The sequence below is a fragment of the Lineus longissimus genome, chromosome 16 (assembly GCF_910592395.1).
Source record: "Lineus longissimus chromosome 16, tnLinLong1.2, whole genome shotgun sequence".
NCBI classification, from domain to species: Eukaryota; Metazoa; Nemertea; class Pilidiophora; order Heteronemertea; family Lineidae; genus Lineus; species Lineus longissimus.
Window position 1 is genome coordinate 11,825,065 of NC_088323.1, and position 12,903 is coordinate 11,837,967.

The window sequence follows — 12,903 nt, forward strand, 5'->3', positions numbered from 1 at the left end:
TTGGCTCAGCTCCTGAATGGTGGAGAACACAGGCATATCAATCCGAACACAGCAAAATAGTGTGCTGTAGGTTGTTTAGGGGGGACCTAGCCTCCGGGGCAGGGCCGAGGGTTTACCCAGTGCCACTGGTGGCCCCAGGCCCAGGGCAGGGGTCACAGACACAGAAGGCTATGATTGAATAGGCCAAAGTTGTCTGAAAATAGGTGATGAATTAGTGAATCGCGCCGAGTTCATGCCTACATACAATACATACACAATCAATTTACGGATAAATCCAAATTCACATCTAGGCGCGGCGAAGACTTGCTCAGCCGTGCTGGCGGCCTGCCAAGTTTCTCATAATATGGTCAGCGAATAGTCAGCAATCGACTATCATCGACTATCATTTCATCTACCTAACGGTAGATAAAATACAAACTTCAGGGGATCAATCAACAGCACAACTATACGAGTCTGTCAAAAACATTATATTATAATTTCCACACAATGACGGTGCTGACGGATCTTCCAGTCTACGTGCGCACTCCCTTTTCTGAGCAGTGGGCCCAGGGTTTACACCAGTTACTCGATCGGATTATACGCTGGAGGTAGGGCAACAGGTGGCACGTGGCAGAGAATACTGACTCGGGGGGCTATTTTGTCAATGGTAAATACGTTTTAAGACAAGCGACAAACTCGTCAAAATAACAATTTCCACGAATCTGATGAAGCCAGAAAGCAATAGGGTTATGGCCGAGGAACTTTTTACAAATCCTGACATTTTGAAAGCTTTAGCTATTGTCTTTCGTGAGTTATCGCGTAACGCAGGTTAGATGGGTCATCATCAGGTGGTCGGAGAAAGAAAGAGAGAATTCAGTAAACCCAATAAACTACCGACAGAATAGTCAGTAGTTTAATGAAATGGCCAGGGGCCATGTGCTCACCTGCCGTTTTTGAGCTGTACGGTCAGAGTAGGAACCAACAACTATCCGAGGACCGTAATTTTAGCGATACGGTCAGAGAGAAACCAGTACACGACCCGGAAAAGTCAATAGTACCGTCCGATAAAATATATGGTTCGAGCCGATAGAAATTGAAGTAAGATTCGGGCTTGTTGTAAAGATACCCTACGAAAATAAATTTTGGCCATTTTGAAACAACCCTTTTCACAGGCAATGTTTGTTTACCATGGCATAAAAGTAAAATTATACAAGCTTATTCAATCAATTTACTTCATGTTGTCAATACCTTTCAATGTTCATGATATTTTAAATGCTTTTAGTTATGTTTTGATTTAAAACATGACTTTTATCTCATGCTAAACTTACGTTGCCTGTGAAAAGATGGTCGAAATTTATTTTTCGCATACAGTCTATTAGATGACGAAACGATACGACAAGAATGAAGCTATCTCAGCATGTAGCCTAAGTAATGTCTGAATACTGCACGACGCGATGATACGATACGATACTAATCGGCGTACCATACTTATCAATGCTACATGTAATGTTACCATTTGTTTACACATTTTCCTCGCTAATTTCAACCTGATCCATGGCGACCTGGTTAATGTTCATTATATCACCGGATCGGTCTCAATCTCAACTGATGGAAACATCCAAAAATAGACTCATTAGCATTCGGAATATTCCAAGCAATCTGATTGGCTCCAAAGTAAATCCTGAAGTGCGAAGCCTGGATGTATACACATGCGCATAGCGTACTAACTGCATATGGATCTGAGATGACATTGATTTCACATGTTTTTAGTAAGATTTCTCATCTTTCTGGACTGAACTTGGCATTCACGTTTGATACGATGGGACATGAGCCGATGGTAGTGGAGATGATTTAATTTTTTGGTCAGGAACCGGCAGACAGCATGTCAAATACAATCCGAGGTAAATAAGGGTACGGTCCGAAATTAAACACGAACTGACAAAATATCAAGTACGACACAACAATTATGACCATACAAGCCAATGGCATTGAGGTGGCGATCCGCGGTTGGGACTGCGATTCATCCGGTCAACCCCGGATAGTGCAGCGCTAGGACATGACCGGGGTACAATTTGACGACGGTACAACACGATACTTACTTCTGGTACTAGCTGTAGGAGAACCTACCATAAAATGTTTATCGAAAACGAGTTACTCACAAAAGATATATCACACTTTAGGTTTTCAGCCCCCTGGTGGCCAAGTTAAGAATCAGATCGGATCGAAATTCATTGTCAGAGGTCGCCTGACCTTTGGGGACCTGTGTACAAAGTTTCAAGTTCATAGCCCTAGCGGTTAAGAAACGGCGACTGTTTTTGAAACAGGATACAGACGCCGGACAACGAACATTGTATAGACTCCCCTGCGGTGAGTCAAAAATCAAGAGAATTTAGAAATTGTGTTGACCAGACAGCCAATTGAATTGAAGGAGGAATAGCCTACTCGCAGAGAACGTCTACAACCATTAACCACACAACAGAGGTATTAAAAATTTATAGGAGTTACAAATGTTGGAAAACTGTAGCATTATCACAAACACTGCAAATCTATTTTAATTGTTTTCATACATTAAATACTGCTAAAAAGACCAGATTAGCTATAGTTTGGTTCAAGATGTTCAAAAATGTTGCATATCACTCTCATTCTAAACGTATCACTTCAAATTGATAGATATATTACGTCCCAATGTTTTAACCCTTTTGCTGTGGCTGATGTGCCTAGCATGTCATGTGCATGATCCCATGTGGTGTGGGTGACGTGCATACCACGTCATACTCGTCTAAAATATTTATTCACCTGCACTTGGTCGCAACCTCTCTTAATATATGCCAAACACACACGGGAATAATTAGTTTCATCCTAATAGTATAGATGGCGACACTTCTGAATAGTTTTGACTGTTCAGTTAAAAGTTAGCTCCAATGTTTATTATTTGTATCGTCTGTCAGCACAGCTGGGCGAAAAATGGCTGCCGCAGTGAAAGGATTAATCCTTTCAAAGGTCGCGTCATGATGATGCTACTTCCAATACACCACACCGCCTGGAGCTTGTGATACGTCATTTATCACGACATTTGTTCAATGGCACAAAACCCCTGTGCAAATTACATGCAGTAAAAGTTCCTATGCAGTAACATTGTGCCCTTTCTGGAGCGGTTGTGGTCAGTGTGAGTTTTTGATAAGAATGCTTGGACATGATGTAACGATCAATTTGAGGTAGGTTTGATGAAAATCCAAGAGCAATTGTGAAAATGAGAGTAAAATTTCTGAACATCTTGAACCAAACTATAGCATACATAAAACATTCCCTAATTACCTTTCAACCAACGCTTAGGTTTTTTTTAGTAATATTTTGGCTTTAGACCTACCCTCAAGTGAAATGATATCAGAATGCATTATTTGCGAGGTTGTTGCTTGATCTCAAACTTACAGTCCATATGTAATGTTTCATCCATATCCTTGATGCTCTGTGATGGAGCATGAACCACTGGTAAGATTTCTTTGCAGGTTTGTTTTTATTCCATTGAGCTGGCCTGGCCTGGATAGACCATACATACATGTAAATAAAACTTGATTTCATAACCACATTTACTGACATGAGAAAAATCGTGTTTGGTCCAAAAGCCAAACTACGAAAAACAACGACGCAGACAAAACACATATGTTACCCACCACGGCATAATGGGTCCCATGTCTCACAGAAGATGAGCCTAAAGCCTGCACCACACGGTGAAAATTTGCGTGATGCAAGTGACACGCGTGCATGTTGCGACAGGCAAATTCTCACTGTGTGGGGTCGTTTTTTGCTGCGTATCTTCCCTCACGAGTCGAGACGCAGCCGATCTAGCATGTTTGATATTTTCTCGACACACGAGGAAGTTAATCACCGTGTGGGGGCTACCTGCAGCAATGTTGGGCTAGTTCGACGAATCACAACAAGCAGATCGGTCACATGATCTATAGGTCAGTCACATGATACCAAAATGGCAAGTCTCTGGCCAGGATCGATACTGCGTCGCATTACTGTATCCTGCCTTTGTATCTGCGGCCCCACCATCTCGAGCAATTCCTGAAATTCCTCGACCCGCACTCTGTGGAACTGGCGATACTTCATGGGGTCCTCCTCCCGCAATTCAGCAATTAGATTTGCATAGGCCCCCTTATCCTCTCTTCTCTGAATCCATGGCCTTGTCCAAAGACTACGGTCCACGCGGCGCCGCCTCCGACGGAGTAACAGCAGGAGAATAAGGGCAATTTGGTCTTCTTGGTCCATAATACTTCTCATAGGATTTGACAGTTCCCGGGCGCTGCCATTTTGGTATCATGTGACTGACCTATAAATCATGTGACCGATCTGCTTGTTGTGATTCGTCGAACTCGCGCAACATTGCTGCAGGTAGCCCCAACACGGTGATTAACTTCCTCGCGAAAATATCAAACATGCTAGATCGGCTGCGTCTCGACACGCGAGGAAGATACGCAGCAAAAAACGACCCCACACAGTGAGAATTTGCCTGTCGCAACGTGCACGCATGTCACTTGCATCACGCAAATTTCACCGTGTGGTGCGGGCTTAAAATGACACCAGGACATAATAGAAGAAATTGATATACTCAGATTTCACAGAAGGTAGACAATAGTGAAATGAACAACCAGTCCGTCTCAACCTGTCAAACTCAGAGCGACATGCGACTCATTTTGCCATGGCGGGTCACATATGAATGGATTTTAACTTGTTGAGTGATATCTTTTCATTGAAAGGAAGACAACTGCCATACAGCCGTAAGGCACTGAGGGTATTTAAAGTGACTAGCCATTTTCTGATTTCAATGCATTAAAAAAAGTGTTTCAGGTACATAGTAAAGTATACAAAATAGGTCACATAGCGATTGGTTTTTCCATTTCCTGTGGAAATGTCATTTTATTAGTTCATACCTACCCAGGTCAGACTTTTGCATGTGTACTTCATTCGGACACACCCGAGGAAGAAATAATCTATCTATAATAGAAATCTCTTAGCTAGTTCGCTTAGCTACACCTAGGCGGCGCCCCTATACAGCCTCTGCCTCGCTGTGAGCCGCCATTAACAGTACTTATTACTCGAGCGCACCGAGTAAGTCCCGTTGCTGTGGGGACAGGCAGGGCGGGTAGTCTGACCTGGGTAGGTATGAACTAATAAAATGACAGTTCCACAGGAAATGGAAATTTTATGTCGTTCATACTCTACCCAGGTCAGACTTTTGCATCGAATACCAACAACCAAAGGAAGGAGGGTAAACGGTGACTTACCATGTAGTGAAGTGATCTGTCTCCAAGCTGCGCAGCAGAACCCAACGGGTGAGACCAGGGGACCCAGAGAAAGAATGCTTGGGGAAAACCCAGGCTAGAGGTCAACAGGCCCTTTGACAACAAAGGGAAGCATAACTGGGAAAACCCATCCCCTCCTAGACGGGGACAAAACCACCTCAACACGGTATAAGCTCAGCACATATCGTCAAGAGACACAATGTGGAAAAATTTTATTTTTTTTTTACAAGAAGGACAGCACGCCCCAGAATAACATGGAGCGGCCTCACTGACTAACTCTCAAAAGTCCTAGGCGGCTTAACCCTAGGACAGCTGGACGGGGCGAACGCGCGGGCCCGAAGACCCGGCGACAGTCTATAGAACAACCCCCCCCCCCCCCGCTTAAAAAGGAGGGAGGACAAGACAGCCAGCAGGAGAGAAAATCGACGAGTGGTCTAGGCAGGGAAACACCTAGACCACGTGCTGAGCAGCGACAACTGGACCGAGAGACAGCATACCGTCTGTTAACCTGGAACAATCGCGCATATAAAACTGGGAGAATGTAGAGTGAGAACTCCACGTAGCCGCATCTAAAACCTCGTTCAGCGCCACTCCCTTATACTCGGCCCACGAAGTAGAAATGGCCCGAATCTCGTGGGCTGTAATGGCGCCTAGGCGACGAAGCTCTGGAGAGCCGAGTGTCATAGAATAAGCCAACCGGATGGTGGCCACTAACCATCTGGCGACCGTGGCTGCAGCTATCTCCCTAGTAAACCCCTCTCTATAAGACAAAAAGAGGCGCTTCCTGCCTAGGCGAACAGCAGGCTCCTTAGTCTTATTAGAATAGAACTTCAATGCCCGAACAGGACTGAGAGTTCTGTCCGGGAGGTCTCTAGAGACCGTAGCGGATAACGAGGGGATAAAAACCGGGCGCCTGGAGGTGTGCGGCGCCTGGTTTTTAGCCAGAAAGCCTGGGACAAATTCTAGGACCGCGTCCCTCTCAGTGAAAGCCAATTTATCAAAGGCTAAAGCATGGAGCTCAGACCGCCGCTGTGCCGTGGCCAAAGCCACCAGGAAAACGGTCTTAAAGGTCAGATGTTTAAAATCTGCCTGATGCATGGGTTCAAATGGAAATTTCATGAGAGCCCTTAAGACCACCGAGAGGTCCCACTTGGGAGAGAGCTGAATGGAGCGAGGACGCTCCAAAGACATATTGCGAAGCAACGATGAAACAGCGTCATCCCAAGACGGTTGCCACGATTCAGTCAGCTTTAAGGTGACCGAAACGGCAGAGCGATAATCTTCACTCCCTGAACCGAAAACTTCCGGACCGAGAATAGAAAATTCAAAAAGTCGAGGAAGTTGGGAAGAGAGGGAGCGACCAGAGAAACTCCGTGCTCCCGACACCAGTCTCGAAAGACAGCCCACTTGCTATCGTATGAATCAAGGGTAGACTGTCTCTGAGGTTGGGCGACTTTACGGATAACGTCTTCCGAAAAGCCTCTCTCTCGGAGGAAATACCCGACAGCCTCCAGGCGTGAAGCCTGTAAAAAGAAGGGTCTTGATGACAGACCCGGCCGATCAGGTGATAAAGCAGACGGTCCCACGCCGTCAGGCGGCGGGGGTGATCCGTCAGCAGCTCCAGCAGAACCGGGAACCAGGCCTGGTTCGGCCAGCACGGTGCTATCAGACAAAGTCTGACCCGTGAACTGGCCACCTTGTTGAGTACCGGTAGCAACAGAGGGGTTGGCAGGTATGCATAAGCATTGAGGCCGTCCCAGGAGGCCGACAGGCTGTCCACTCCCAAGGCCTCCCCGTCCGGGAGGGGTGAGTAGTACAGGGGGAACCTCTTGTTCAACCGAGTCGCAAACAAGTCCACGACCGGAGCATCCCACAGGGCCCCCAGACGAGAGACCACCTCGCGATGGAGGGTCCACTCTGTCTGGACCAGACGGTCCGACCTGGAAAGGGCGTCGGCCAAGATATTTCTCTTGCCGGGGATGTGACGGGGGAGGAGCTGGATATCCAAGCGGCGACAAAGCTGCAGGAGCTCCCAAGTGAGACGGCACAATGTGTCGGATCTCGTCCCCCCCTGTCTCCGAATATAAGCGACCACCGTCGAATTGTCGGAGAAAAGAGAAACCCTGTGACCCCTCAGAAGAGACGTGAAGGCCCTCACGGCCAGGATGACAGCCTGCATCTCGAGGATATTGATCGAGAGACGCGCATCCTCCTCTGACCACGTGCCCTTGGTGGTCAGATCCCCTTCGTTCAAATGGGCGCCCCAACCATAAAGGGAGGCGTCCGTGAACAGGGACATCTGGGGCGACGGAGGGCTGAGCTGCACTCCGCGGAGGAGCTCCGTCTCCGAACCCCAGAAACTCCACACCTCCCCCAGGAGAGACCCCGGGATAAATATCCGCTGGTCGAGGGAGTTCGTGAATGGACGCCAACTCGACAGCAGGAGGAGCTGGAGTGGGCGCATATACAGGCGGCCGAAAGGAACCTGGTCCGCTGCCGAATTGAGCAGCCCCAGCAGCGACAGAAACTGTCGGGCTGTGGCGCTGTCCTGACGGCGAAAAATCCCGACCAAGGACCGAATCTTGCGAATTCGGTCCGGAGGGGGGGACATCAGGCCCTCTCGTGTGCGAAATCGCACCCCCACGAAGGCATAATCCTGAGCTGCGTCCAGCTCGGATTTGTCCCAATTTATCAACCACCCTGCCTGTCCGGTTGTGACGAGCAGAAACTTTGCCTGCTTTCCCAGACGGCGATAAGCCTGGTGCCGTAGCAGCCAGTCGTCGAGATAGCAATGGAGCTTTAAGCCCATGGCGTGAAAAGGCGCGGCAAACGCCTTGACGACTGTTGTGAAAATCAGCGGAGCAGAAGCCAGGCCGAAAGGAAGGGCCTGAAACTGATAAACCCTTCCTTCGAAGAAAAAACGAAGGAAGGGCTGAAACTCTGGATGGACCGGGACGTGTAAATACGCGTCCTGAAGGTCCAGAGAGATAGCCCAATCGTTGGGCTGCACCGCGACCGCTACTGACCTGGTTGTCTCCATCTTGAAGCTGGGGACCCGGAGGAACCGATTCAAAGTGGACAGGTCGATGACCAGTCTCCACTTCCCCGACTTCTTGGGGACCAAGAAGACGTGGCTGTAAAAGCCCGGGAGGAATGGTTGTCCACCAGCCTCACTGCCTGCTTCTTGAGAAGAGACAGGACCTCCGATCGAAGGGCAAGCGCCCTGACGGGGTCTACTGGCGGGGACACCGGGGTGGGAGTCGACATCATGGGGGGGACGGGAAAAGTCCAATCAGACACCGTGTCGGAGCATATCCGGCACGGGGGAGTCTTTTTGACACCACCGGTCCCAAAAATCTGCGAAGTGTCGCAGTCTGCCACCCACGACGCAAACTGTGGGGGCGCCACCTGGAGGCGCAGGAGGAAGGACTAAAGAGTCACTTGCGCTTGCCCCCGCGACCCTTCTCTTGGAAGGGACGCTTGGGCTGCCCGCCGCCCCTGCCCCTGCCTGAGGAGCGGTGGCGCTTATTGGGGCGGCGAGAGGGAGCCGCAGCTTCTGCCTGCCCTTGGGGACGAAAGGAGGAGGAGCCACGCGAGGACGAGGGCCCACGAGGAGCCGACGAACCTCGGGGGCGTCGAGACCCCACCTGTTGTCCCCTGCCCGCGGCCTATGAATAGGAACGCGGACGGGGGGCGGCCTGGGGAGTCGAGACTGACTCCATCAGGCGATCAGACTGTGCCTGAGCACCCATGGTGTCAGGCAGGGAGTCATGAAACAAGAAAGGGCCGCTCAATGGAGCGGTCCTTAATGCCCCCCGCAGAAACTGAGACCTGACCGTGCTCAAACCCCCGATGAGCAGGTCGCGGCGTTTTAGCACGCCGTTAGCCGCCTGCTTAGCAGTCAGATCACTGGCATGCTGCAGGGACTGCTGGAGGGACATCGCGAGAATACGCTGTTCCTCTGAGGCATCCGCGGCTAGAGACCTGGTAAGGGCACACAGAGTCAGGTCGGCGTAGGATAACACCGCCTGGGTCTCCTTAGCCAGGGCCTCGACATTCTTCGCATCCTTTAAGGCCGAAGAAGAGAGGACTTTAGGGGGTACCAAACCCGAAAGTTGGATGTCGTCCTTGAGGGGCGACAGTGAAACCGGGTCGGTTCCCGACGGCGAGACCCGATAATAATAGGATCTATAGGACAGGCTTGGAGGGGAAGCGGTCGTGAATCGCTTCCCAGCCTGAGTCCAGGCACCCGGTCCCGTAAACGGGAGCGTCGAGATCAGGGCGCGCTGGTGACCCCCGCAAGAAGGTGCTGTATCCCTGAGAGCCGTATCCAACCATGTGGAGGCTCTAATCAGGGCAAGAGACGCGGGCAATTCTTGGAAAGCCCGGTCAGGGACTGCATCCGACTCCTGCTCGGCGGCGTCGCCGAACAAGTCGAACGGCACCTTACCGAGGGCGGGGTTGACCGTCGGGAGAGGACATGTGTCTTGCGGCACAAATTGCCGAACAAGAGCGCGCAAGTTGCGCATACCCGCGACAATGGCGGAGTCCTCACCCCCAGAGGGGGGGTCAGTCTGAGAGGCCGAAAAAGACTGGGAGTCGCTAAACTCACAGTCCATGGGCTGATGACTCAAATCAAAAGCCACCGGCCTCTCGGCCGGGCGAGCCGAGGACCTGTCATGAAGGTTGGAAGCCTCCATGCGGTCCGTCAGGCTCCTAAGCAACTGCCGTTGCTCCTCAGTGAGAGAGGAAGCAAGAGACAGAGGCTCAGAGCTCAAATCGGACTCCCGTGGGGCAGACACGGGAGGGGGGGGGCGGGGGGCATGTCTGATCAGCAGCCACACCCGTCAACCCCGACATACCCGACAGAGCAGGGTGGGGTCGGACCGGGGAAATAGACGGTCTGACGGCACCCATAACGGGGGGGCAGCAGGGCCCCTCGCCCGTGAATAGTGGTCGATCACCGACCCCCTGCCCACACCGGGCAGGACACCTCCGGGTCCGGTGAACGGCGGCAAAGACGGGAAGGCGAAAACCGGTCTTGCCCCGCCAGGAGGCGTCCGAAGAGACGACCGACTCACCGAGTGAGGGTCGGACGGACTAGCCCGCCCCAAAGCGAAGGGGTGGCGGATCCCCGGAGTGGCCGTGGACTCAACCGTGGCGCTGGCAGAGCCAGCAGCCGCCGGCAAGGGCAGCGGCCGCAACCCCGTCGCAAACCCCGGAGGGGGACGGGGGAGCACACCTGAAATAACAGGAGGCTCACCGGGGGCGACGCTGCTCACCAACCCATGACAGGTGGGGGCGTCGGCGGGGGGATCGGGGCGTAAAACGTCCAGAGTCCCACCCGGAGCCCTGCCCCCTAGAAAGGGGGCAGGGCTAACCCTGGGGAGTGTCCCTGAATCAGGGTCACCAACACTCAAACCCAAGGCCTCCCCAGGGGGCACACCCCCAAAAGAGGGGTGCCCGGCCTGGGGGAGGGGTCGGGAGGGGTCGAAACCCCCCCAGAGCCCCGTGGACCTCGCCGCTTAGCGGGGGTCCGTGAGGAGGGAGAGGGAGAGGAAGTCAAAGACCCCCTTCCCTTTGAGGGACGTGCCCCTTTCCTCACCTTCTTCATCTTCTTGCCGGCGGTGCCGGGAGAAGAGGAAGGCATCCCGGGGGCGAAAGGGTCCGGCCCAATGGGGGCGGAACTACCCGCACCCCGACACGGGGAAGAACCGGGCCGGGGACTATGAATCCCCGATACACCCGTAAACGGACCTCGGAAACCCGCCCTGAAGGGCAGGAGATCCAAAACAAAGGGTGGAACACCCAAAGAAGAAAGAAAGGACGGCAATAACGATGTCATTACGCCGAAATTTCTAACAGAAAAACCACAAAGTATAAAAACGAACGGTCACGTGACCAACAGCCCGGGAAAACGGAGAAAAAATTTCTTGGGAGACGGCAGAAAAAGCACGCTCCAAAAGCAGAAATCGAGGGAGGATGGTAAAAGAACGATCTCACCCGTCTCCTAGAGATAATAAGCTTCCCAAAGGTGTCCGGGGGTGTCCTTCTCGAACGTAGGATCGACCAAAATTTGGCGAAAACAACGTAGAAAATCTCGGAACAATGTGCAACAATGTGCCGAGGAAGAAGTACTGTTAATGGCGGCTCACAGCGAGGCAGAGGCTGTATAGGGGCGCCGCCTAGGTGTAGCTAAGCAAACTAGCTAAGAGATTTCTATTATAAATAGATTATTTCTTCCTCGGGTGTGTCCGAATGAAGTACACATGCAAAAGTCTGACCTGGGTAGAGTATGAACGACATAAAATTGAATTTTTGATCAATTGGTTCATTTCTTGATCAGCATCATCGCGTTGTAAAAATCATAAAGATCACAACTGCCATGAACTATAGTCAACAAAAGTTGACACCATACCTGAATTGTTTTCTTGGATTAAAGTACTGCTATATTTCTTTTTATCAGAACAAGGCTATTCCACATTTTGTTTGTGCAGAGGAAATCTCACACATTCAAAGATTTTTTGGGTTGAATAATGTTCCTGGTCTGTATAGTTTAGTCTGAACATTTGTCTGCAGTATTAAGGCAATTGAAATGACCCTCATTCCCAAACAGCTGACCAAATATTATGCAAGCACATACAGATTAGCAAATATGAATACAAGAAACTAAAATGGGGTGGAGGCTAAGGGTTTGATAGAAGACCATAGAAATTAGACAAAATGCGTGAACATATGAAAACCTACGTCTACTTGAGTTAGGCATAGCCTTGGTTGATTTAGTTCGCCGTAAAAGATCGCCTGTTTGATTTCGTTGGGCTGAAGTGATCACTGTAATGTGAATTGGTTAAACCGTCAAGGGGAGAGATGAAAGGCGATGACAGAGATATAGAGCAGAGCATAAAAATGTCACCAAATGAATTAGTTATCAGTTTTACAACAGGAAGCCAATATGTCAACCCTCTGCTGTTCTGGAGATGGCAAATAGAGAGCAAAAAGGCCACATATTTTTGTAAGTTTTAGACGATTGTTAATCCAGAGCTGAAAAAATTGGCTACTCAGGTCTTTTTCTCAAAGTTTCAGAAGGAGTTTGAATCAGGAGCAGTTCAGAGATGCATCAGAAATATATTCTTCCAATGTGACTGTGCTTTTGGATGCACCCATGGAGGATCTGTGTAGACATTAAATCCACAGTCCTTCTCCAAAGTTAGGTCATGATGCATTTTTCCTACACTTTACTACATCAGAAAAGCCGAACTAATATCCTTATTTGTGTTCTCATGGAGTTTAGTGAACACTACTGAGTCTACTGACAGTACATTCTTAAAATGGTCCTCCCGTGGCTAGTGCGATTGTATATTAAGTATAGAATAGAGAAAACCATGCATGGATTAAAGAATCTATACTTGAAATATGGTTTAAAGAAGAATGTTCAACTAGCTATTTTGTTGGCAGAGAATATTTAGTATGGGTTTGTAATAAAATAAAAAGGCCAGGGGCCATTGCATTCATTGGATTGAACTTTGGGAGAGAAATGTGCTATAGTTGCACCCAATAGTAAAAATTTACGGGATTCGTCATGGTTGATTTATAATGGTATTGAGTACAAAAAATAAAC

The 12,903-nt window shown here is 49.8% G+C and overlaps 1 protein-coding gene across 9 annotated transcripts in view; it reads right to left on the reverse strand.

Annotated features, from left to right (window-relative positions):
• Nucleotides 1–12,903, reverse strand: part of LOC135500257 (rho GTPase-activating protein 12-like) — an 82,505-nt gene that overhangs the window by 21,495 nt on the left and 48,107 nt on the right. For 8 of the 9 annotated variants that reach the window (XM_064791594.1, XM_064791599.1, XM_064791596.1 and 5 more), the window contains one exon: nucleotides 12,033–12,116. The exons of the other annotated variant lie outside the window; for it this stretch is intronic. In XM_064791594.1, coding sequence (XP_064647664.1) covers nucleotides 12,033–12,116 — 84 coding nt within the window. The remainder of the gene's footprint in view (nucleotides 1–12,032; nucleotides 12,117–12,903) is intronic. 9 annotated transcript variants of the gene reach the window in all.